General features: G+C 42.7%; 1 protein-coding gene across 1 annotated transcript in view; it reads left to right on the forward strand.

Moving 5' to 3' along the window:
* Window positions 1-4,863: 4,863 nt before the first annotated feature.
* The window catches only part of LOC120045391 (SH3 and multiple ankyrin repeat domains protein 1-like), a 32,697-nt gene continuing 11,273 nt past the window's right edge, over window positions 4,864-26,287 (forward strand). The window contains exons 1-14 of the mRNA XM_038990265.1: window positions 4,864-4,917; window positions 9,084-9,287; window positions 12,252-12,323; window positions 12,433-12,541; window positions 12,727-12,878; window positions 13,061-13,228; window positions 14,373-14,489; window positions 15,060-15,137; window positions 18,707-18,773; window positions 19,779-19,963; window positions 20,147-20,283; window positions 22,194-22,348; window positions 22,459-22,572; window positions 22,973-23,051. Coding sequence (XP_038846193.1) covers window positions 4,876-4,917; window positions 9,084-9,287; window positions 12,252-12,323; window positions 12,433-12,541; window positions 12,727-12,878; window positions 13,061-13,228; window positions 14,373-14,489; window positions 15,060-15,137; window positions 18,707-18,773; window positions 19,779-19,963; window positions 20,147-20,283; window positions 22,194-22,348; window positions 22,459-22,572; window positions 22,973-23,051 — 1,679 coding nt within the window. The 5' untranslated portion in view covers window positions 4,864-4,875. The remainder of the gene's footprint in view (window positions 4,918-9,083; window positions 9,288-12,251; window positions 12,324-12,432; window positions 12,542-12,726; window positions 12,879-13,060; window positions 13,229-14,372; window positions 14,490-15,059; window positions 15,138-18,706; window positions 18,774-19,778; window positions 19,964-20,146; window positions 20,284-22,193; window positions 22,349-22,458; window positions 22,573-22,972; window positions 23,052-26,287) is intronic.

Raw genomic sequence — 26,287 nt, forward strand, 5'->3', positions numbered from 1 at the left:
GAAAGAAATATAAGCTGAAATAAATCATTATCTCTACTATTATTCTGACATTTCCCATTCTTAAAATAAAGTGGTGATCCTAACTGACCTAAGACAGTGAATATTTACAAGGATTAAATGTCAGGAATTGTGAAACTGAGTTTAAATGTATTTGGCTAAGTTGTACGTAAACTTCCGACTTCAACTGTATATTTAGGTACACTACCGTTCAAAAGTTTGGGGTCACTTAGAACTGTCTGGCTGGGTTATGTTTCGGAGGATGCAGGGCTCTCGACCTTTGCCTCTCCTGAGTCCGTACAGGAGTTGCAGCGATGGGACAAGACCGTAACTACCAATTGGATATAACAAAAAATGGTGTAAAAAAACAACAACAATTATTTACCTTATTTACATAAGTATTCAAACCCTTTGCTATGAGACTCGAAATTGAGCTCAGGTGCTTGTTGTTTCCATTGATCATCCTTGAGATGTTTCTACAACTTGATTGGAGTCCACCTGTGGTAAATTCAATTGATTGGACATGAATTGGAAAGGCACACACCTGTCTATATATGGTCCCACAGTTGACAGTGCATGTCAGAGTAAAAACCAAGCCATGAGGTCGAAGAAATTCTCCATAGAGCTCTAAGACAGGATTGTGTCCTAGGCACAGATCTGGGGAAGGGTACCAAAAAATGTCTGAAGCATTTAAGGTCCCCAAGAACACAGTGGCCCCTATCATTCTTAAATGGAAGAAGTTTGGAACCACCAAGACTCTTTGGTTGGGCTGGCTGCCCAACCAAACTGAGCAATCTGGTGAGAAGGGCCTTGGTCAGGGAGGTGACCAAAAACCCGATGGTCACACTGACAGAGCTCCAGAGTTCCTCTGTGGCGATGGGAGAACCGTCCAGAAGGACAACCACCTCTGCAGCACTCCACCAATCCACCAATCAGCCACTCCTCAGTAAAAGGCACATGACAACCCGCTTGGAGTTTGCCAAAAGGCACCTAAAGGACTCTCAGACCATGAGAAACAAGATTATCTGGTCTGATGAAACCAAGATTGAACTCTTGGCTTGAATGCCAAGCGTCACGTCTGGAGGAAACCTGGCACCATCTCTATGGTGATGCATGGTTTGTGGCAGCATCATGCTGTGGAGATGTTTTTCAGCGGCAGGTACTGGGAGACTAGTCAGTATCAAAGAAAAGATTAACGGAGCAAAGTACAGAGAGATCCTTGATGAAAACCTGCTCCAGAGAGCTCAGGACCTCGGACTGGGGTGAAGGTTCACCCTCCAACAGGTAAACGACCCTAAGCACACAGCGAAAACAACGCAGGAGTGGCTTCGGGACAAGTCTCTGAATGTCCTTGAGTGGTCCAGCCAGAGTCCGGACTTGAACCTGATCTAACATTTCTGGAGACACCTGGAAATAGCTGTGCAGCGACACTCCCCATCCAACCTGACAGACCTTGAGAGGATTTGCAGAGAAGAATGGGATAAACTCCCCAAATACAGGTGTGCCAAGCTTGTAGAGTTTTATCCAAGATGAATCGAGGCTGTAATCGCTGTCAAAGGTGCTTCAACAAAGTACTGAGTGAAGGGTGTCAACATTTATGTAAATGTATGATTTCAGCTTTTGATTTATAATACATTTGCAAAAATTCTAAAAACCAGTTTTTGCTTTGTCAGTATGGGGTATGGTGTGTAGATTGATGAGGGGAAAAAAATATTTAATCCATTTTAGAAGAAGGCTGTAACGTAACAAAATGTGGAAAAAGTGAAGGGGTCTGAATACTTTCCGAATGCACTGTATACAGCATCATGTCTTGGAGTCTATGATTGTTTACACAGCTACTGAGGGTGGTGAGACATCAATGCCAGCCCAAAGTCATTGTGACTTTGTTGCAAGATGCACAAGTGATGAGCTCTAGATACTATTTTCCAACGTGAAGATGAAAAGAAAGATGGAAGAAAAATATATGATGGAACCTTTCCCCAAATCCAGCCAGCCATCTTTGCTTCCTGGGCCCTGAAGGAGGGCAATTCATCTTATTCCTCGTTATCATGATTAATCCTCCTCTGATCCTCCTCTTATTTTCAACTCCTTCTCCCTCCCCTTGGCTACACACCTCAGTGAACCCATATGTTCTGTTCCCCATATCCCCTGTTAAAGACCCCGTTTGAGCTCCAATCCCTTTCTCCAGGTTTCCACCAGGGTTTATGGTGCTAATCAGAGTTCCGACCTGTGAGCTTAGGCCCTAATTTTCAGATCATTCAATTTTCCCCTTGGCAGCCTCTCTCGCCAACTTCAGCAGCCTTTCAAAAACACAGTCGTCAGATGGTGCTGAGGGCCCTCCATGTACAATTGGTCATGCAGCGCAAGCCAACAAGTGTGATGTATTCAGTTTTTGAAATCATAAGAGTTTTATCCTTTTATTGGGAGGTTCATGAGGCTTCAGTACCTATTGTGATTGTAAATGTTGCTCAAACTTGTGACGTAGGCCTATTTCCAGTACCATCTCTAACACTTCTTGTTTGCCATTGAGTTCTTCCTCTCATCGCTCCTCATCCAGTCACTTTCGCTTATATCCTACTTTTCCTCTCAGCGCTCTCTTCAACTTTCTCTCGTCACCCTTCCAACCGCCCAATTGTTCTCACTCTCTATTTCTCCCTCAATCTGATTACTCTGCTTTATGCAGAATACATCTCACTCTCTCTCTTTCCCTCCCCAATAAGTTGGCTCTTTGGCGCTCCATTGGCCTGTCTACCTTCTGTCTGTCTTTCTCTTCTCTTCTCTCCTCCAGTGCAGACTCCCAAGTTCTTCAATATTTAACGAGACAATGCACATAAATCAGCCTATCTCCGTCCCTCCTTGTTCATTTCATGACGGCGGTAACCTCCTGAAATGCTCTAAGCGCTAACACGCTGCGGTTTAGCAACACGTGAATTATAGACGCCATCACCGTCAATGTGAGGCGTGGTTCGGGAATGTCGAATCTAATGCCGCCAACAACAACTAGAGTGTTGGATGAACGGTAGCTTTGTCCATTTCATAGGTGGTTCCTGCAGTTCCTTTTGCATGTGTTGATGCGTTGTTTCTAAGCGATTGTCATTGAGCCCCCTCTATAATGTATAGAATGTGTGTTTACTGAAGTGGTTAGAGACACATTTCCTTCTTCACCATTCTCCAGCCGGCCGGCTCATCTCTCTGTCCTGCCCGCCTCACTTCCTTTGACAGACAGTTGCTCAGGGTGAAGTGGCCATCCCCGTCACTCACTGGCTCCTTGGGGATCACTTTCCCACCATGCTCAATCCTCGGTTTCACATCCTCTTTACACCGCAGCTATTCAATGGGTATGCTTCCTGTTTGCCTTATGGGTACTGAGACATGAACAGACCCTATTGATCTGCATGCATCAAACATACCTCCAGCATACTGTCATTCAGTGGTACTAACACAAACACTGGTTGAAAACACTAGAACCTATCTATCATGTTTGCCATGTAAACCTATGTGAGTGATGTGTCTGTGCTTTTTTCATGTCTGTAATTCTTAAAGCATCATGAGCTTTCCAGAAGCGGCCCTTCTGTGTCAGTTTGCCTGCTACTAGTCTAAAATGAATGCTGTCCCTGTGGCGTCATGTGATGTTTTATTGAGCTCCGTCTGTCCATTTGAGTCTACAGATTCACATCTACAGTATGTGGGGCTCACCGCCTTCATTTTCAATTCCGACCTCAAAACTGCCAATAGGGCAGTGGGGAATCCCAACTTCATCCACCATCGTTAAGACGCTTTTTGGACAAGATCCAACTCTGCATGATGGCAGGCCCTGTAGCCAGACTACATCTCATAGTGAAACCAGTACAAAGCATATGGAGGGCTTTCCCAGCCAAATGCTCATGAAAGGACAGCATTATTAAACTGGGCAACTTGCTGTTAGTTTCACTAGAGAAAACAAGAAGACTATACCATTAAAAAACGAAGCACAAAGCTCTTGACCATTTTCAATACTAAACTGCCTGTCCTCTCTCTCCTGCAATGAACCTGCAAATATTCATAGAGTTTATATATAGGCCGTCTTTCATCAGCCCTATTCCCCCATGTATTCCCGACAGCAAAATGTAAAATATGGACCAGCACTCATTCACCTAGGCTATGTGAGAAACCAATGTCACCAATGAGTTATTACTTACTTCTATTGCATATGCCTACGCTACTGTTAATACCAAATGCTTTACATTTTATGCGTTCATTTATTTTCTCGCGGTTTGAGAAGTGTGTTGATTTGAGTGTTGTCAGTTAATGTGTTAATTAGCCATTTGTTTAACCCTTTACGTCCCTCTCTCCTCCACAGCATGTTTTTGGGGGTGAAGACAATGTCGCATGGGACAGCCATGTCACGTTGCCACGACAGCAATGTCACCTGGCTCTCTCTGCAGTGACCCTGCACAGCGAAGGATGCTGGGAAATAGCAAACACTATTATCCCGGGGAGGATGACAAATATGGGGAGGATGAGGAAGAGGAAGAGGAGCAGGAACGAGAGAACAGAAAGGGGGAGAGTAGAGAGAAGGAGAATGGAGGGATAGAAGGGCTCGAGGAGATGGAGATAAAGGGAGGCAGACAATCACGCGAAGGTAAATGGGAGGGAGGTAAACCCTCGGCCATTGTGGTTGGAAGACAGAGAGGAGACCGGACACTGAGGCCAGCCAATCCAAGAAATAGAGGCATCCCCTATACATCCAATCAGGCCCCCCAAAAGCAGCAACACCATCTCATCCCAGCCAATCAGCAGCAGTATCACCCGGTCCCGTCCACTCAGACCCAGAAGAGACGCGCTCACATGGAGCGCAGTATGACCACAGTGGCGCCCATAGAGGACACTCACCTGACCATGATGGTGTTCCGCATTGGAATCCCTGACATCAAACAGACAGTAGGTGCATGTTTCATGGTACTGCTAAGTACAATTATGTCAAGCTGTTATTATATTCTTCTCACATTACTATCATTGGATACATACAGTGTAACAGCCAAGCCCAGGCCAGAGATCAATGCTGAGGGGAACCATACTACATTCAGAACAACCGTCTCTCTCACATGGGTTATGAATCTATGCAGAACAGAGACTTGACTCAGGTTAGGCTACATGCAAGTGCTAAACACGGCTCACTTAATAATCCAAAGTAATTGACCGTGTTCTCACTTCTCATTAAAGTTAGCAATGATTTGAAGCGATAGATGCTTTCTCAGTACCGCATAGATAGGTGTGATTGTGGGTGAGAGTTGGCCAACCCCCTTGCTCCATACTGTAGCTGCATTTCAGGTGAGAACGGGTACCCTTTGTTAACCCCTCCCCCGGTATGATTCTTCTCCGTACTCCAATTCCCAGAACATTCCCAACTGTTCTACATGTCAGCTGATCTGCCCTCAATATAACAGTAATTGCTAATTATCTAATAGAGTTTTAATGAGTTTGAGGAGGGCGTGAACACAAAAGAGGGCATTTGGTGTCTTGGTCTTAAAGCACTGTCACTCACGGGGCATCCTAGACTACCCACTACCCACCCCAACAAACAACTTAAAGTACCTTGCACAGGAAATATAATTGTTCCAAGAGAGATAGAGAGATGGACAGAGAAAGAGAAGGAGAGAAGGAGAGAGGAGAGAAGGAGAGAGAAAGAGAAAGAGAAAGAGGAGAGAGGAGAGAGAAAGAGAAGGAGAGAGGAGAGAGAAAGAGAAAGAGAGAGGAGAGAGAAAGAGAAGGAGAGAGGAGAGAGAAAGAGAAGGAGAGAGGAGAGCGAAAGAGAAGGAGAGCGAGAGAGAGAAGCACAGGATGTTAGAAAGGGAGACAAAAAGAGGCATGAATAGGTAAAAAGAGGGGGATCAAGGTCACAAACAACATACTTGGGATGAGAATTCCCAGGGACCTCACGTTACGATATTATCACGATACTTTGGTGCCGATATGACATGTATTGCGATTCTCACGATTCTGTAAGTATTGCAATTCGATACTGCGATTTTATTGCGAGTCGATGTTCCAAACATATTGCTCACCATATGTCTGCTGCAGAGGGACAAGAGTGAGCCCATGAGAACATTTGTTTTGATCAGTCATGGAAATAAAGGTGCTGAAAAACAAATTGGCTCACTACTTAAAAAGAAGATGGAGAACAAGCTATGAACAAAAAATACTGGAGTTTTGGTGCAGGTACAGACGACTAGCGCAAAAATATTATTGCGATATTGTCAACAATAATATTTCGATATATCATCAAAAATAATATCCCAATATGTAACTGTATCAATTTTTCCCCCCTCCAACACTACAACATACATCTCTGTACATTGATACACCTCTCAGCAGTTAATGTCTGAACAATGCTATATTTCATGCAATGAGGATAGCTGCTGAGAGCATCCCAGAAGAGCCCTGTCAGAAACAACAGAATGATAGGGTGGAAGTGTCACACTCATATATGAAGTGCATTCGGAAAGTATTCAGACCCCTTCACTTTTTCCACATTTTGTTACGTTACAGCCTTATTCTAAAATTGATTCAATTGTTTTTTTCCCTCATTAATCTACACACAATACCACAAAAACATTTTTTTAGAAATGTTTGCAAATTTTGAACAAATCTGAAACTTAAATATCACATTTACATAAGTATTCAGACCTTTTACTCAGTACTATGTTGAAGCACCTTTGGCAGCGATTACAGTCTCGATTCTTCTTGGGTATGACGCTACAAGCTTGGCAGACCTGTATTTGGGGAGTTTCTCCCATTCTTCTCTGCAGATCCTCTCAAGCTCTGTCAGATTGGATGGTGAGCGTCGCTGCACAGCTATTTCCAGGTCTCTCCAGAGATGTATGATCGGGTTCAAGTCCGGGCTCTGGCTGGACCACTCAAGGACATTCAGAGACTTGTCCCGAAGCCATTCCTGCGTTGTTTTGGCTGTGTGCTTAGGGTCATTGTCCTGTTGGAAGGTGAATCCTGAGTCCCTAGTCTCCCAGCTGCTGAAAAACATCCCCACAGCATGATGCTGCCTACAGAATCACCCGACCTCAACCCAATTGAGATGGTTTGGGATGAGTTGGAACGCAGAGTGAAGGAAAAGCAGCCAATAAGTGCTCAGCATATGTGGGAACTTCTTCAGGGCTGTTGGAAAAGCATTCCTCATGAAGCTGGTTGAGAGCATGCCAAGAGTGTGCAAAGCTGTCATCAAGGCAAAGGGTGGCTATTTTAGAATCTGAAATATAAAATATATGTTGATTTGTTTAACACTTTTTTGGTTACTACATGATTCCATATGTGTTATTTCATAGTTTTGATGTCTTCACTATTATTGTACAATGTAGAAAATAGTAAAAATAAAGAGAAACCCTTGAGTAGGGTGTGTCCAAACTTTTGACTGGTAGTCTATATCTACTAGACTAGATATAGGACAGACACTTCAAAACCTTATTCCTGGTGATGAATTGTTTGACTGTCTTTTTTTGCCATTAATGAATGTGTTATTCAATGCACATTGTGAATAACAGTAATTCCACTTTGACATTATGTGGTATTGTGTGTAAACCAGTGACAAAAAAATCTCAATTTGATCCATTTTAAATCCAGGCTGTAACACAACAAAATGTGGAAAAAGTCAAGGGGTGTGAATACTTTCTGAAGTTCCGCTCTCTCCCAGGAATCACACACAAACACACACACCATACGTCTTGCATACACACGTCTCTCTCACACACAGACACACAAACACACACACCATACGTCTTGCATACACACGTCTCTCTCACACACAGACACACAGACACACACACCATACGTCTTGCATACACACGTCTCTCTCACACACAAACACACACACCATACGTCTTGCATACACACGTCTCTCTCACACACAAACACGCACACCATACGTCTTGCATACACACGTCTCTCTCACACACAGACACACAAACACACACACCATACGTCTTGCATACACACGTCTCTCTCACACACAGACACACAGACACACACACACTCAGGTATTTCCTCCAAGGGACGGCATTGCTATGGCAACGGGTACATTGCTCCACTAATGATCTCGCCATGTGTTGTTGGCTACAGTATCAAACGGATAGACAGAGGGGGAGAAAACTATAGAAAATGTTGTCCCCCCCCCCCCAAAAAAAAAACAATAATATGGAAATATACTCCATTAACATCAGCGTAAAATCAAATTAATGCAAAGTTACCAGATGCATATAAAAACGTCAAAGACATTGTCCATTGTGACCAGAAAGCCTCTAGTGTATCAAACACAGACATACGTGGGGGGGGGGGGGGGAGCGCTTTATCCTCCAAAGAAGTCTATGAAGGAAATCTCTGTCTTCCATTGATTGCAATGCAGGTCTAAGGTTATGGCTAAGGCAGATAATTGGTTTAGTTGACAGAGTGAGTGTTGTACTCTGGGTAGTAACTATTGAGTCTCATTGTGTGTCTTGAGTCTTGTTAGATAGTTAATAGACATGGCGACTGATTAATAATTTACACACATTTCATTTGTATACAAATGAGTCAGAATGGTGATAGCGAATCAGTAGCTTTGCAGCGAATGAGCACATTTGATGCTCAATGGTTAGTATGCTAGATCAGTTAGATTATTTGTTCATTTCAAGTAGAGTAAACATGATAATTGTCAGTTTTCAATGAGACCAGTAAAAGGCCATTGATAGAAAGGTCAAATCAGTTTCCATAAAGTACTTTCTATGTCTACTTTTAAAACAAACTCTTGTCAATCACAAGCCGTTAATACAACCTTGTTGCTAAAATGTCACCATGTTATAAATAATTAACTGCCATGATGCTTTAGATTTGGATCACAAAATGTATGTCAAGCTAATTATACACATTCCAGCCAAATCAAATGGCATTTAAAATGTAGAACTCACCTTTGCCCCAATCCTTGCTTCCATCCAACACTCACACACGCATGCACGCACACACATGCACACACACACACCACCTTGAAAATAATACACTCATGATTTTCATACCTATTAACTGTCCACTGTGCTTTCTCGTCTCTCATCTCCTCCCTCTGTCAGAGGTGTCTGCAGTTTGACCCTGACTTCACGGTGTGGAGTGCCAAGCAGCAGGTCGTCTGTTCGCTGAGCGAGCCACTGTGGGACATCTACAACTATGGCCTCTTCCAGCCCGCCGGAGAGGGACGAGACGCCATGTTCCTGGAGGAGGAGCGCTGCCTCCGAGACTACCCACAGTCCTTTGAGAAAGGGGTGCCTTACCTGGAGGTATTTTGATGGAAGACCCTGGATGTTAGAGAGTGATGCAATAATAATACACTACCATTCAAAAATTTGTGGTCACTTAGAAATGTACTTGTTTTTGAAAGAAAAACAACTTTTTTTGTCCATTAAAATAACATCAAATTGATCTGAAATACAGTGTAGACATTGTTAATGTTGTAAATGACTATAGTAGCTGGAAACAGCTGATTTGTTTAATGGAATATCTACATAGGCGTACAGAGGCCCATTATCAGCAACCATCACTCCTGTGTTCCAATGGCACGTTGTGTTAGCTAATCCAAGTGTATAATTTTAAAAGGCTAATTTATCATTAGAAAACCCTTTTGCAATTGTGTTGCACAGTTGAAAACTGTTGTTCTGAATTAAAGAAGCAATAAAACTGGCCATCTTTAGACTAATTGAGTATCTGGAGCATCAGCATGTGTGGGTTCGATTACAGGCTCAAAATGGCCAGAAACAAAGAACTTTCTTCTGAAACTCATCAGTCTATTCTTGTTCTGAGAAATGAAGGTTATTCCATGTGAGAAATTGCCAAGAAACTGAAGATCTGGTACGATGCTGTGTACTACTCCTTTCACAGAACAGCTCAAACAGGCTCTAACCAGAATAGAAAGAGGAGTGGGAGGAGTGGGAGGCCCCGGTGCACAACTGAGCAAGAGGACAAGTACATTAGAGTGTCTAGCTTGAGAAACAGACGCCTCACAAGTCCTCAACTGGCAGCTTCACTAAATAGTACCCACAAAACACCAGTCTCAACGTCAACAGTGAAGAGGCGACGCCATGATGCTGGCCTTCTAGGTAGAGTTGCAAAGAAAAAGACATATCTCAGACTGGCCAATAAAAATAAAAGATTAAGATGGGCAAAAGAACATAGACACTGGACAGAAGAACTCTGCCTTGAAGGCCAGCATCCCGGCGTCGCCTCTTCACTGTTGACGTTGAGACTGGTGTTTTGCGGGTGCTATATGTGCTAACTGTGCTAGGAGCTGGCTAACATAATTGCAAAAGGGTTTTCTACTGATCAATTACCCTTTCAAAATAATAAACTTGGATTAGCTAACACAACGTGCCATTGGAACACAGGAGGGATGGTTGCTGATAATGGGCCTCTGTACGCCTATGTACAGTTGAAGTCGGAAGTTTACATACACTTAGGTTGGAGTCATTAAAACTCATTTTTCAAGAGAAAGAGAGAGGAGAGAGAAGGAGAGAGGAGAGAGAAAGAGGAGAGAGAAAGAGAAGGAGAGAGGAGAGAGAAAGAGAGAAAGAGAGAGGAGAGAGGAGAGAGAAAGAGAAGGAGAGAGGAGAGAGAAAGAGAAGGAGAGAGAGAGGGAGAGAAGCACAGGATGTTAGAAAGGGAGACAAAAAGAGTCATGAATAGGTCAAAAGAGGGGGATCAAGGTCACAAACAACATACTTGGGATGAGAATTCCCAGGGACCTCACGTTACGATATTATCACGATACTTTGGTGCCGATATGACATGTATTGCGATTCTCACGATTCTATAAGTATTGCAAGATGGGTAAGATGGACAAAAGAACACAGACACTGGACAGAAGAACTCTGCCTTGAAGGTCAGCATCCCGGCGTCGCCTCTTCACTGTTGACGTTGAGACTGGTGTTTTGCGGGTGCTATATGTGCTAGGAGCTGGCTAACATAATTGCAAAAGGGTTTTCTACTGATCAATTACCCTTTCAAAATAATAAACTTGGATTAGCTAACACAACGTGCCATTGGAACACAGGAGGGATGGTTGCTGATAATGGGCCTCTGTACGCCTATGTACAGTTGAAGTCGGAAGTTTACATACACTTAGGTTGGAATCATTAAAACTCATTTTTCAAGAGAAAGAGAGAGGAGAGAGAAGGAGAGAGAGAGAACAAATTTCTTGTTAACAAACTATAGTTTTGGCAAGTCGGTTAGGACATCTACTTTGTGCATGACACAAGTAATTTTTCCAACAATTGTTTACAGACAGATACAAACCTGCCTCAGTTACATGAGCTCTGTCAGGAAGAATGGGCCAAAATTCACTCAACTTATTGTGGGAAGCTTGTGGAAGGCTACCCAAAACGTTTGACCCAAGTTAAACAATTTAAAGGCAATGCTACCCAATACTAATTGAGTGTATGTCAACTTCTGACCCACTGGGAATGTGATGAAAGAAATAAAAGCTGAAATAAATCATTCTCTCCTATTATTCTGACATTTCACATGCTTAAAATAAAGTGGTAATCCTAACTTTTACTAGGATTAAATGTCAGGAATTATGAAAAACTGAGTTTAAATGTACTTGGCTTCTGACTTCAACTATAGATATTCCATTAAAAATCTGCCGTTTCCAGCTACAATAGTCATTTACAACATTAACAATGTCTACACTGTATTTCTGATCAATTTGATGTTATTTTAATGGACAAAAAAATAAGTGACCCCAAACTTTTGAACGGTAATGTATTTGTATCCTTTTCAGGGAGTGCATTTAAAAACTCACTAAGACTAATGGGCTGCCCCCAAGTCAGATTTTCATTGCATTTTCTTGAACTGACTTGATATGCATGGATTTGACCTCAACCTTAACCACAACAAACTCGTAGGTCAAAACACATTTGGATCGATGTATTTATATAAATGTGTTTTTTTTGTGCGTTTGTAGTGCTTCGACCTTTCACTGCGGAGCTCCACTTATTGTGAAACCAATACACAGTACAGTGATACCCATGCACTGATATTATGATGCCCTCTGGTGGTGTGTCTGTTGCGGGTGTTTATGACCTGGGTGGGGTTCCAAATATGTAAGAGGTCAGGGCTAGAGTTGGTTCCAGAAGGACTACGGTGTTTAGATTAGGCAAGGTCGAAGCCAGGAGTATGAAAATAACGTGTTTCATCCTTCAGAGGATTTTAAAGATTTGATTCTACTGCAAATATTTTCTGTTCCACAGTTTAGGTACAAGACCAGGGTATACAAACAAACAAACCTGGATGAAAAACTACTTACTAAACTGCACACCAAGGTACTTCCTATGTCCCTTTTTGTAGGTGAAACATATTTGTACAGCTTTGGAAATTAAAGTTTATGGCAGACCAATGTTTTTAATGTCCAGTGAACATCTTCCATTGCAGGCGAGTCTGAAAAAGTTCATGGACTACATTGTGAGTGGATCATTAGATAAGATATCAAAGGTCCTGGACAAAGGTCTCGACCCAAACTACCATGACCCTGACAATGGAGGTGAGTTGAAAACTAGCTTGATAGGGTTACCACTGCATGACTCTGACACTGTTTTCAGTCAAATGTCAAATGATCATTACCGATATTAACAACCCCCATAATCTCAAACTCTTTCCCTGCTCCCTCCCTCTCTTCTTGATCCTCCATTTCCCCCTCCCTCCTTTCTCTCGCTCCCTCCTCTTCAGAGTCTCCTCTGTCTGTGGCGGTGCAATCTGGTATGACAGTGGAGGGGATCAGGGCGCTCGTTCAAGGTGGGGCCCATGTCGACTTCAGAACCAGAGATGGACTGACAGCTGTACACAAGACTGTCAGGGCACACAATCATGTTGCGCTGCTGGTAACTAGGACTCCACACACACACACACACACACACACACACACACACACACACACACACACACACACACACACACACACACACACACACACACACACACACACACACACACACACACACACACACACACACACACACACATCATGAGTTTAATACGCATGTATTTTCTCCATCCTTGCCAGGCTCTACTGTCCCTGGGAGCGTCTCCTGATTACAAAGACAGATGTTGCCTGACCCCGCTGTACCACTCAGTGCTGATAGGTGGCGACACCTCCTGCTGCGAGACCCTACTCTACTACAGGGCTAGACTGGGAGTGAGAGATGAAAACGGCTGGGAGGAGTCTCACCAGGTATCCGTCTGGCTGTCTAAAGCGGATCAATTTCCCTAAAAAATAAAAAAAAAGAATCATCTCCATCCGTATGATCGTCACAAACAATGTCTCAGACAGCACTGGCCCTATTTTGACTAAAATTGGCTGAGGGATGTGTCTTGCCATAGAGATCTGATATCTACAAAAGTACACTGACTGGACCAAGGCGGTAGCTATAGTAATGAACTGAAATGTGTTAGTCACACGCAATAACTGGATCATTTGTGGAAGGTGACATGTATACTGTTGTTTTTATGTCTATTCATATTTTTGTCTTCTGTGAATTATCATACGTTGGTATAGTACATTAGGTTTTTACTTTACTTTCAGTCTCCTGTCCTGTCCCATGTCCTAAACATTTCATCCCTCTTTCTCTACTCTCCTTTCTCCTCCATTGAGAAACACTCTCACTCATCTCTTTCCATTCATTCCCTTTCCTCCGCTCTTCCTTTCTCTCCACAGCTCAGGGATGAAGAGGAATTTGGAATGCAAGAAATACACAAGGTACTCATCATGTAATCCATTAATACTTCGATTTTAAGTCATGAAGTTGGGGGAAGAGTAACACTTAGGGTCATGACCTTCCATGGTCTCAAAGTGGTCCAGAAAAAAAAAGAAAAAAAGAAAGAAAGGGAGGATTGGTCATTCCTTCCTGAAACAGTGATCCTTCCCAAGTGCCAAATCCATACATTCATCTCATATAACTGTTGAGTCCAATGCGAATAGACATTAGATACCATCTCGTGCTGACATCTTCTATCTCTGCATCATTTCCTCTCTTTTTCTGTGCTGTGCTGTTCACCAGTGTGAGTGTCCTGTGGTACTTCTTTAATTTGGTTTCTTGTGTTATTTCAAGTTCAAAAAAGAAAGAGGAAACCTTTAAGCAGAAGGGGAAGTCAAAAGCGTGTTTATATCATTTTTATTTTGCAATGGTTCAGGTATTCATCAACTCTATGTCTTTCTATTCTGTTTATCTTTCACGTTGTCACAAATGTTGCTACATACAGTATATTTCATTTATTTGAAATTGATTGCGACGTGATGATCCTTCTACAACCCCTGAGATTTTCTATTGCTAATAATTGTCATATTTAGATACTTTCTTTACACACCCTCCCCCAAGGCCTGCCAGAATGGTTTTGCCCAGCACCTGGAGCACCTTCTGTTCTATGGGGCAGATACCACTTCTCAGAATGCCTCAGGGAACACCGCACTTCACATTTGTGCCCTGTATAATAAGGTAAGTACCGTTTAAAATACGCAATAAAGAGTGTGTGTGTCCATTCAAAGTTGAACTTAAAGAAACTGGTATGTGAGTTCCAAAACTACTGTATGATATTTTAGTCCTGAATCAAGTTAATAAGGTCCAATGCAGCCATTTTTATCTAAATACCAAATCATGTCTGGTTAGCAATGAAGTACCTTTACAATTAAAATGGTTAAAAAAAATAAACAAATAGTTTCTTAGCAAAGAGCAATTTCTCAAGCAAGTATGTTGCTAGGACTGCCTGTGAGTGGTTTGAGTGGGGTGGGGAAAACATTACATTTGCTGTTATTGTCAGAGAGGCTTGTAAATCTCTTTCTTATTGGTCTATTAACTAATTTGCCAAAACTCCCTCCCACCAAAAACAGGCTGAAATTTAAGGTGACCTTTAAAAACATCTCTTAAACTAAAAGGGCATTATCATAATTTTCACAATTTCACAGAATTATTCCAACCTCAAAGTGTGGAAATAGAAATAAAACACAGGAAATTACATTTTTGACTGCACTGGGCCTTAAAACAGCGACTTTCTTTCTGGCCTATCAGGAAAGCTGTGTCCGTGTTCTGCTCTACAGAGGTGCCAATAAGGAAATGAAGAACAAGCATGGACAAACCCCCTTTCAGGTATCAATAACAACTTCATGTTTTCAGTTTTTTTTTAAATATATATATATATATGTATATATGTATATATATGTATATATATATACTGCTGACTACGCCAAATGTAATCAGTGTTGTTATAGGTACTAGACGTTACTAGAAGACCAGTTTTGATAGCCTTTAGCCGTACCCTCATCCTACTCCTCCTCTGTTCCTTGGGTGATGTAGAGGTTAACCCAGGCCCTGTGTGTCCCCAGGCGCTCTCATTTGTTGACTTCTGTAAGCCTAAAAGCCTTGGTTTCATGCATGTTAACATCAGAAGCCTCCTCCCTAAGTTCGTTTTACTCACTGCTTTAGCACACTCTGCCAACCCTGATGTCCTTTCCGTGTCTGAATCCTGGTTTAGGAAGGCCACCAAAAATTCTGAGATTTCCATCCCCAACTACAACATTTTCCGTCAGGATAGAACTGCCAAAGGGAGAGGAGTTGCAATCTACTGCAGAGATAGCCTGCAAAGTTCTGTCATACCTTCCAGGTCTATGCCCAAACATTTCGAGTTCTAATTTTAAAAATGAATCTCTCCAGAATTAAGTCTCTCACTGTTGCCCCCTGTTATAGACCCCCCTCAGCTCCCAGCTGTGCCCTGGACACCATATGTGAATTGATTGCCCCCCATCTATCTTCAGAGTTCGTTCTGTTAGGTGACCTAAACTGGGATATGCTTAACACCCCGGCAGTCCTACAGTCTAAGCTAGATGCCCTCAATCTCCCACAAATTATCAAGGAACCCACCAGGTACAACCCTAAATCTGTAAACATGGGCACCCTCATAGATATTATCCTGAACAACTTGCCCTCCAAATACACCTCTGCTCTTTCGATCAGGATCTCAACAATCACTGCCTCATTGCCTGCATCCGCTATGGGTCCGCGGTCAAACAACCACCCCTCATCACTGTCAAACGCTCCCTAAAACACTTCTGCGAGAAAGCCTTTCTAATCGACCTGGCCCGGGTATCCTGGAAGGATATTGACCTCATCCCGTCAGTAGAGGATGCCTGGTCGTTCTGTAAAAGTAATTTCCTCACCATCTAAATAAGCATGCCCCTTTCAATAAATGTAGAACTAAGAACAGATATAGCCCTTGGTTCTCTCCAGACCTGACTGCCCTCGACCAGCACAAAAACATCCTGTGGCGGACTGCACTAGCATCGAATAGTCCCCGTGATATGCAACTTTTCAGGGAAGTCAGGACAGAACAGAAATTTGCATCCTGTAGCTCTAACTCCAAAAAGTTTTGGGACACAGTAAAGTCCATAGAGAATAAGAGCACCTCCTCCCAGCTGCCCACTGCACCGAGGCTAGGAAACACTGTCACCACCGATAAATCCATGATAATTGAGAATTTCAATAAGCATTTCTCTACGGCTGGCCATGCTTTCCTCCTGGCTACCCCAACCCCGGCCAACCGCTCTGCACCCCCCGCAGCTACTTGCCCAAGCCTTCCCAAGTTCTCCTTCACCCAAATCCAGATAGCAGATGTTCTGAAAGAGCTGCAAAACCTGGACCCATACAAATCAGCTGGGCTAGACAATCTGGACCCTCTCTTTCTAAAATTATCCGCCGCCATTGTTGCAACCCCTATTACCAGTCTGTTCAACCTCTCTTTCGTATCGTCTGAGATTCCTAAAGATTGGAAAGCTGCCGCTGTCATCCCCCTCTTCTAAGGGGGTGACACTCTAGACCCAAACTGTTACAGACCTATATCCATCCTGCCCTGCCTTTCTAAAGTCTTTGAAAGCCAAGTTAACAAACAGATCACTGACCATTTAGAATCCCACCGTATCTTCTCCGCTGTGCAATCCGGTTTCCGAGCTGGTCACGGGTGCACCTCAGCCACGCTCAAGGTACTAAACGATATCATAACTGCCATCGCTAAAAGACAGTACTGTGCAACCGTCTTCATCGACCTTGCCAAGGCTTTCGACTCTGTCAATCACTGTATTCTTATCGGCAGACTCAACAGCCTTAGTTTCTCAAATGACTGCCTCGCCTGGTTCACCAACTACTTCTCAGATAGAGTTCAGTGTGTCAAATCGGAGGGCCTGTTGTCCGGACCTCTGGCAGTCTCTATGGGGGTACCACAGGGTTCAATTCTTGGGCGGACTCTTTTCTCTGTATATATCAACGATGTCGCTCTTGCTGCGGGTGATTCCTTGATCCACCTCTACGCAGACGACACCATTCTGTATACGTCTGGCCCTTCTTTGGACACTGTTTTAACAAACCTCCAAACGAGCTTCAATGCCATACAACACTCCTTCCGTGGCCTCCAACTGCTCTTAAACGCTAGTAAAACTAAATGCATGCTTTTCAACCGATCGCTGCCCGCACCCTCCCGCCCGACTAGCATCACTACTCTGGACGGTTCTGACTTAGAATATGTGGACAACTACAAATACCTAGGTGTCTGGCTAGACTGTAAACTCTCCTTCCAGACTCATATTAAACATCTCCAATCCAAAATTACATCTAGAATCGGCTTCCTATTTCGCAACAAAGCCTACTTCACTCACGCTGCCAAACATACCCTCGTAAAACTGACTATCCTACCGATCCTCGACTTCGGCGTGTCATTTACAAAATAGCCTCCAACACTCTACTCAGCAAACTGAATGCAGTCTATCACAGTGCCATCTGTTTTGTCACCAAAGCCCCAAATACCACTCACCACTGTGACCTGTATGCTCTCGTCGGCTGGCCCTCGCTACATATTCGTTGCCAGACCCACTGGCTCCAGGTCATCTATAAGTCTTTGCTAGGTAAAGCTCCGCCTTATCTCAGCTCACTGGTCACCATTACAACACCCACCCGTAGCATGAACTCCAGCAGGTATATCTCACTGGTCATCCCCAAAGCCAACACCTGCTTTGGCCGCCTTTCCTTCCAGTTCTCTGCTGCCAATAACTGGAACGAATTGCAAAAATTGCTGAAGTTGGAGACATATCTCCCTCACTAACTTTAAGCATCAGCTATGTGAGCAGCTTACCGATCGCTGCAGCTGTACGCAGCCCATCTGTAAATAGCCCATCCAACTATCTACCTCATCCCCATATTGTTTAAAAAAAAAACGTTTTTGCTCTTTTAACCACAAGTATTTCTACTTGCCCATCATCATCTGCACATCTATCACTCCAGTGTTAATTTGCTAAATTGTAATTACTTCGCTACTATGGCCTATTTATTGCCTTACTTCCTTACGCCATTTGCACACACTGTATATAGACTTTTTCTATTGTGTTATTGACTGTATGTTTGTTTATTCCATGTGTAACTCTGTGTTGTTGTTTGTGTCGCACTGCTTTGCTTTATCTCTACCTGGTTAAATAAAGGTGAAATTAAAAAATAAAATAAATAGGTAAATAAACCATTGAGTCAAAAATCAGTTACTTCTTTTAAATGTATTATTTGCAAAGCATTTATTAAAATCTGTGTTTTTGTAGAATTATTCCTGTACCTGGTGCATGTATTAGGGGGAGTGTTGCATAGTTGCATTTAATTGTGTGTCTACATGTGTTTGTGTTTTGAAGGTAGCAGTAATGTCAGGCCATTTTGAAATCGGGGAAATCATCAAAAATCACAGAGATGCAGATGTAGGTAAGTTTTGGTCCTCCACTTGGGTTATCTTCAGATTCGGGAGTGATTGATAGTGTGTTTTGATGCATGAGTGTCTATTATATTTATTTTGTTCTGTCTGCTATAAAACACCTTTCAGTGCATCATTTGGTATGAATGTTCTGCTTCATCAATCAACCTTTGACTCACAATATATGTTGTCTTTTGTCATCGTATTAAGTTGTTTTATCACACTGATAGATAGTATTTGATGTGGTGCATTGGATCAGAATAGAGGCTAATCCCTAGATATTTGGCAAACTATTTTGTTTCTGAAAGCACTGTGTTGGTTCAGAGGTGGCCTGAACTTGTGGATACCATTTATGTGCAGTTTCCAAGGAAGTTGCTAACTGGCGTTAGCTGAATGACTGGGAGTCTATGGTAACAGCTTTTTATTTTTTTAAAACTTGGCAAGTCAGTTAAGAACACATTTTTATTTACGATGACGGTCTACCAGGGAACAGTGGGTTAACTGCCTTGTTCAGAGGCAGAACGTCAGATTTTTAACTTGTCAGCTCGGGGATTAGATCTAGCAGCCTTTCGATTACTGGCCCAACACTCTAACCACTAGGCTACCTGCCGCCCCAATAGCTAGCTGTTACCATAGACTATAGACCTCCAGTTATTGTGCTAGTTAGCATTGGCCCGCAAAACTACCTCTAACTTCTTTCATACTGGATGCAGAGACATAAAAATGATATCCATGAGTTCACCTGACTCTGAGGAAGTACATAAAGGGCTTCATTGCCCAAATCCCGAAGTATCCCCTTTTACCTTGTGATCCTTTTGATGATTGCTTGCCCAGTTTCAGGGTTGTGTGGGTGGTGTTCAAGTCCATCCGTGTTGCTTATGTATTGTCTTTCCATCCGAATCACTTGGGTCTGGTTGGTAATCGTTCCCACTCTCACAATATTCCCTCCCTCTTTCTCTACCCCTCTTGCACTAACCTCACTGCTCTCCCACCTACCTGTCACTCTCTTTCCCCAGTGCCCTTTCTGGAATTCCCAAAGTATGCTCCCAAAAGAGGAGAGAGTGCACGCACAATCCCTCTCCTCGTGGCTCACCCTCACCCCCACCCCCTCCTGCGTGCTAACAGTGATAACAGCATGACCCTGCCTGATACCATGGCCCTGCCCAACAAGGCTGCTAGATCCAATCCCATCCCTGGACAGGTACTGAGAGGCACAGTATGGAGATGCAGTGGGAAACTGTTTATTGGGGGGCTATGCTTTAAGTTACTTTTAGTTAACGATTTGTGAGTTTTGGTTTGTGTAAGTGTCAACACAATTATATAATTCAGCCTATGTATTTATATGTGTGTGTTTGTGTACTTGTTTGTTCCCCTCTCTCTCTAGGGTCGCAGGGCCTCTGTAGGTGTGAGGAGATCCAGCAGTCCCAGGGCCCGTACCCGCTCCCCATCACGAGGAAGAGGAGGAGGACAGAGTGACACAGAAGAGAGGCATCACAGCAAACCACAGCGCGGCAGACAGGGGTGAGGACATAGTGACCGTACATACAGTTGAAGTCGGAAGTTAACATACACTTAGATTGGAGTCATTAAAACTTATTTTTCAACCACTCCACAAATTTCTTGTTAACAAACTATAGTTTTGGCAAGTCGGTTAGGACATCTACTTTGTGCATGGCACAAGCAATTTTACAACAATTGTTTACAGACAGATTATTTAATTTATAATTCACTGTATCACAATTCCAGTGGGTCATACGTTTACATACAGTAAGTTGACTGTGCCTTTAAACAGCTTGGAAAATTCCAGAAAATTATGTCATAGCTTTGAAGCTTCTGATAGGCTAATTGACATCATTTGAGTCAATTGGAGGTTTACCTGTGGATGTATTTTAAGGCCTACCTTCAAACTCAGTGCCTCTTTGCTTGACATCATGGGAAAATCTAAAGAAAGCAGCCAAGACCTCAAAATAATTGTACACCTCCACAAGTCTGGTTCATCCTTGGGAGCAATTTCCAAATGCCTGAAGGTACCACATTCATCTGTACAAACAATAGTACGCAAGTATAAACACCATGGGACCACGCAGCCATCATACCACTTAGGAAGGAGACGCGTTCTGTCTCCTAGAGATGAACGTACTTTGGTGCGAAAAGTGCAAATCAATCCCAGAACAACAGCAAAGGACCTTGTGAAGATGCTGGAGGAAACAGGTGCAAAAGTATCTATATCCACAGTAAGATGAGTCCTATATCGACATAACCTGAAAGGCCGGTCAGCAAGGAAGAAGCCACTGCTCCAAAACCGCGATAAAAAAAAGCCAAACTAGGGTTTGCAACTGCACATGGGGACAAAGATCATACTTTTTGGAGAAATGTCCTCTGGTCTGATGAAACAAAAATAGAACTGTTTGGCCATAATGACCATCGTTATGTTTGGAGGAAAAAGGGGGATGCTTGCAAGTCGAAGAACACCATCCCAACCGTTAAGCACATGGGTGGCAGCATCATGTTGTGGGGGTGCTTTGCTGCAGGAGGGACTGGTGCACTTCACAAAATAAATGGCATCATGAGGAAGGAAAATTATGTGGATATATTGAAGCAACATCTCAAGACATCAGTCAGGAATTTAAAGCTTGGTTGCAAATGGGTCTTCCAAATGGACAATGACCCCAAGCATACTTCTAAAGTTGTGGCAAAACGGCTTAAGGACAACAAAGTCAAGGTATTGGAGTGGCCATCACAAAGCCCTGACCTCAAACCTATAGAACATTTGTGGGCAGAACTGAAAAAGCTTGTGCGAGCAAGGAGGCCTACAAACCTGACTCAGTTACATCAGCTCTGTCAGGAGGAATGGGCCAAAATTCACCCAACTTATTGTGGGAAGCTTGTGGAAGGCTACCCAAAACGTTTGACCCAAGTTAAACAATTTAAAGGCAATGCTATCAAGTACTAATTGAGTGTATGTCAACTTCTGACCCACTGGGAATGTGATGAAAGAAATAAAAGCTGAAATAAATTATTCTCTCTACTATTATTCTGACTTTTCACATTCTTAAAATTAAGTGGTGATAAAATAACTGACCTAAGACAGGCAATTTACTAGGATTAAATGTCAGGAATTGTGAAAAACTGAGTTTAAATGCATTTGGCTAAGGTATATATAAGCTTCCGACTTCAACTATATGTAAATCAATTTATAAAATAATGTGAAAATGCAAAATATTGTGTTTTTACATCCTTCTCGGTTGTCTACAGAAAATAGGCTTTTACCAACTTTGAAGCTTCAAAACGCTTTATTTTAATAGTGTAAACCACTGGCATGACTCTTAAGACATTTCATTTCCCTCTCAGCTACTGGTATCACCAGGTGTTGTTCCGCTACACACTAACACAAATTCTTACTCTGTCCCGCTCTGTCTTTCCTCTTGCAGTGCGACCTCAACAACAGGTGGTGGTGGGGGGTCAGCTGGGGGTCAGATGAGGCGTATGTACAGTGCGGTCCCAGGGCGAGTGTACGTGGCCACGAGGGCCTACACTGCCCACGGAGACAAAGAGCTTAGCATCAGCAAAGGAGACAAAGTCAAAGGTAAGAGAGATTCAGAGAGGAGTGTTTTTTTTTGGAATGCATCGTGTTGGTTATAAAGGTTTGATTCACCCTTCTTCTCTTTTCTCCCTCTCCCTCTCCCTCTCCCTCAGTGTTGAGTGTGGGAGAGGGGGGGTTTTGGGAGGGCACAGTGAAGGGTCGTACAGGCTGGTTCCCCTCAGACTATGTGGAGGAGGTGGGTCCTCCCATTAAGGACAATCGATCCGGTGAGACAACATTACCAACCTTTATAGAAATAAATAATATGTGTGTTCAGACAAAGTCACTATCTCCACTCGCGTTACATCAGCTCAGACAAACAACAATCAAAATCCATCTACAGATGCTAGCCCCGCATTTACTGAATTACTCATTTTACCGTCATTCAGTTCCCAGCGTTCTATTGACTGCAGGACGTCCTCACAATGTTACAAGCAGTAGGCCATGTATCACACCCACCCAGTAACAGTAATGACACCACCACAACCAACTTGGTCATAGTGTGTTTCAGAGATGTACTTGAATACAAAGTATACAAAGACACCCGGAATAAACAAATAGTGGAACACAAAGACACACAAAACACACATCAATATAATTGTGACACATGAACTTTTTGTGTTCCAGAGACGCGCAGTGAGAAAGCCAAGAGGAAGCTGTTTCGTAATGTTACCGTGGGAGCATATGATGGTGTGGATGGCCCCAGGTAAGACTGGAATTGATAAAAGCTTGTCATGTGTTGCTCCTCAAAGACTAGATGTAGGGATGAATGACCTCATTTTGACCCCTGGGAAACATGGTCACCATGGTCACCAAGTTACAGTTCCTTCAGAAAGTATTCATACCCCTTAACTTATTCCACATTTTGTTGTGTTACAGCCTACATTTAAAATGGATAAAAACAATTATATATCTCACCCATCTACGTATGACATACATTATGACAAAGTGAAAACATGATTTTTGACATTTTTGCTAATTTATTGAAAATTAAATACAGAAATATCTCCTTAACATAAGTATTCACACCCCTGAGCCAATACATGTTAGAATCACCTTTGGCAGGGATTACGGCTGTAAAATTCTTCAAGCTCTATCAAGTTGGTTGTTGATCATTGCTACACAGCCATTTTCAAGTCTTGCCATAGATTTTCAACCCGATTTAAGTCAAAAGTGTAACTAGGCCACTCAGGAACATTCAATGTTGTCTTGGTAAGCAACTCCAGTGTATATGTGGCCTTGTATTTTAGATTATTGTCCTGCTGAAAGGTACATTTGTCTCCCAGTGTCTGATTGTAAGCAGAATGAACCAGGTTTTCCTCTAGGATTTTGCCTGCACTTAGCTCTATTCCATTTATTTTTAACTCCAAAAAACTCCATACTCCTTGCCGATGACAAGCATACCCATAACATGATGCAGCCACCACCATGCTTGAAAATATGAAGTGGTACTCAGTGATAACGCTTTGTATTCAGGACATAAAGTTCCTTTCTTTGCCACATTTTTTTGCAGTTTTACTTTAGTGCCTTATTGCAAACAGAATACATGCTTTGGAAAAGTTTTATTCTGTCCAGGCGTACATCTTTTCACTCTGTCATTTAGGTTAGTATTGTGGAGTAACTACAACTACATCCTCAGTTTTCTCCTATCACAGGCATTAAACTCTTGTAACTGTTAAAGTCACAGTTGGCCTCATGGTGAAATCCCTGATGCCTTTATCTTTGAAGTGACTGGGTGTATTGATACACGATCCATTCTTTGCGAGGCATTGGAAAACCTCCCTGGTTGAATCTGTTTGAAATGTACTGCTCGACTGAGGAACCTTACAGATAATTGTATATGTTGGGTAAAGAGATGAGGTAGTCATTCAAAAATCATGTTAAACACTATTATTGCACACATAGTGAGTCTATGCAACTTATTATGTGACTTGTTAAACAAATTGTTACTCCTGAACTTATTTAGGCTTGCAATAACAAATGAGTTGAATACTTATTGACTCAAGACATTTCAGCTTTATATTTTCTATAACACATTTCTATAAACATAATTCCACTTTGACATTATTGGGTATTGTGTGTAGGCCAGTGGTTAAGATGGTGCTATGACTCTCTATACAATGACTGCTTGTTTTGTCACATAAACTGAAATTAGGCGAACTATTAGAATTTTAGAAACCAGGAAATGGCGGAGCAATTTTTGCATATTACACCTTTAAATTCAGACTGCAACTCATCAAAATTTGGAGAAAGTTAATGTGTGTGAATACTTTCTGAAGGCAGGAGTAGAGACGTAGTGAAGAAACAGAAGCCAAGGGGCTAGGGGTAATCACTAGCTAACTATGCTAACATTGAATGCCCTGCACTAATCGTGCTCTATAGCCCATTTAATTCTCAGTAGAAAAGATACAGTAAAATTAGACATGATTTACTTTGTAAACCCATGCTAATGTTTTAGCGCTGTCTTGCCCTGAGCGGTTTCCGCTAGATGGGCCAGCTGCAAAGTCAAAATTGACAATTTCGTAAAAATTCATAAAAACAATAATTTGCTTTTTGGTCTTAATTTAAGGTTTAGGCATTAGGGTTAGCAGTGTGGTTAAGGTTAGGGTTAAGGTTAGGGTTAGGTTTAAGACTTTGTGGATGTGCCAGCTAGTGACCACTCTGCAGAGCTACCTCCAGTTCATGAGTCATTTCAATAAATGCCAACCTGCGGTTTTAGCTGTGTCTTGTGTCTGTTGACAGCTGGAATCAGCTAATTTGTTCGTGTTTCTGAGGTGTGTGTTTCTGGGTTGAGAATTGGACGAGGATGTGTGTGTCTCTGTGTGTGTGTGTGCGTGTGTGTATCAGCTGTATTTAGACCATGCTAGTGCTAAAGCCACTGAACTTGACACGTCGGGTCAATTCTATTTCTTCAAATCAAATTTTATTGGTCCCTCGGCTCTTCCTTGGTTCTTCCTTGGCTCCCCCTCGACTCTTCCTTGGCTCCCCCTCGACTCTTCCTTGGCTCTCCCTCGGCTCTTCCTTGGTTCTTCCTTGGCTCTTCCTTGGCTCTCCCTCGACTCTTCCTTGGTTCTTCCTTGGCTCTCCCTCGACTCTTCCTTGGCTCTCCCTCGACTCTTCCTTGGCTCTCCCTCGACTCTTCCTTGGCTCTCCCTCGACTCTTCCTTGGTTCTTCCTTGGCTCTCCCTCGACTCTTCCTTGGCTCTCCCTCGACTCTTCCTTGGCTCTCCCTCGACTCTTCCTTGGCTCTCCCTCGACCCTTCCTTGGCTCTTCCTTGAAACTTCCTTGATCATCTTTGCCAAGAGGAGCCCAACTTGTGTTGTCCTCGCTCACATGACTCATCACCCCTCCGAATTTGCCCTTCCAGTCCCCTGTTTATTTTTCCTGTTAAAAATAATGGCGAAATGTGGACAATGGTTTCCCTTCTCCCCCATAAACGGGTTAGTTGTTTAGCAACAAATTAGTCAAAACAGACGAGGTTGGCTTAGACTGTTAACAATATGTAAACTAAATTTTGTCTCCAAATGTCCTTTAAAACTTGATTAAATTTGCACAATGAGCACTTGTTGTCGCTCAAATACATACATTGTTACAGTTATTGGTTAGTTAACTAGCAAATGTTTGCCATATTAGCATAGACATGACATCAGTCAAAACACCTCAAAAGAAGATACAACGAGCTGAGAAGAACCAACTACGATTCCCCACAAGGCAGCTTGTTGCTAGCAATTTGACCGTTCAGAATTGTAACAACGCACGCCTTCTGGCCACATTGATGCGCGCGCATCATTTCCGTGACGTTGTCAGCCAACCCTTCTATTGCATCTGTCTAATCCGCTAGCGTCAAACTGCAGCCCAGCCCTAGGAAGCTGCAGTTGTGCTGTGCATCATGAGGGCTAACAGTGCTCTGTGTGTATGTGTGTTTGTCTGTGTGCTTCTAC

Source organism: Salvelinus namaycush, chromosome 4 (assembly GCF_016432855.1).
Source record: "Salvelinus namaycush isolate Seneca chromosome 4, SaNama_1.0, whole genome shotgun sequence".
Classification (NCBI taxonomy): domain Eukaryota; kingdom Metazoa; phylum Chordata; class Actinopteri; order Salmoniformes; family Salmonidae; genus Salvelinus; species Salvelinus namaycush.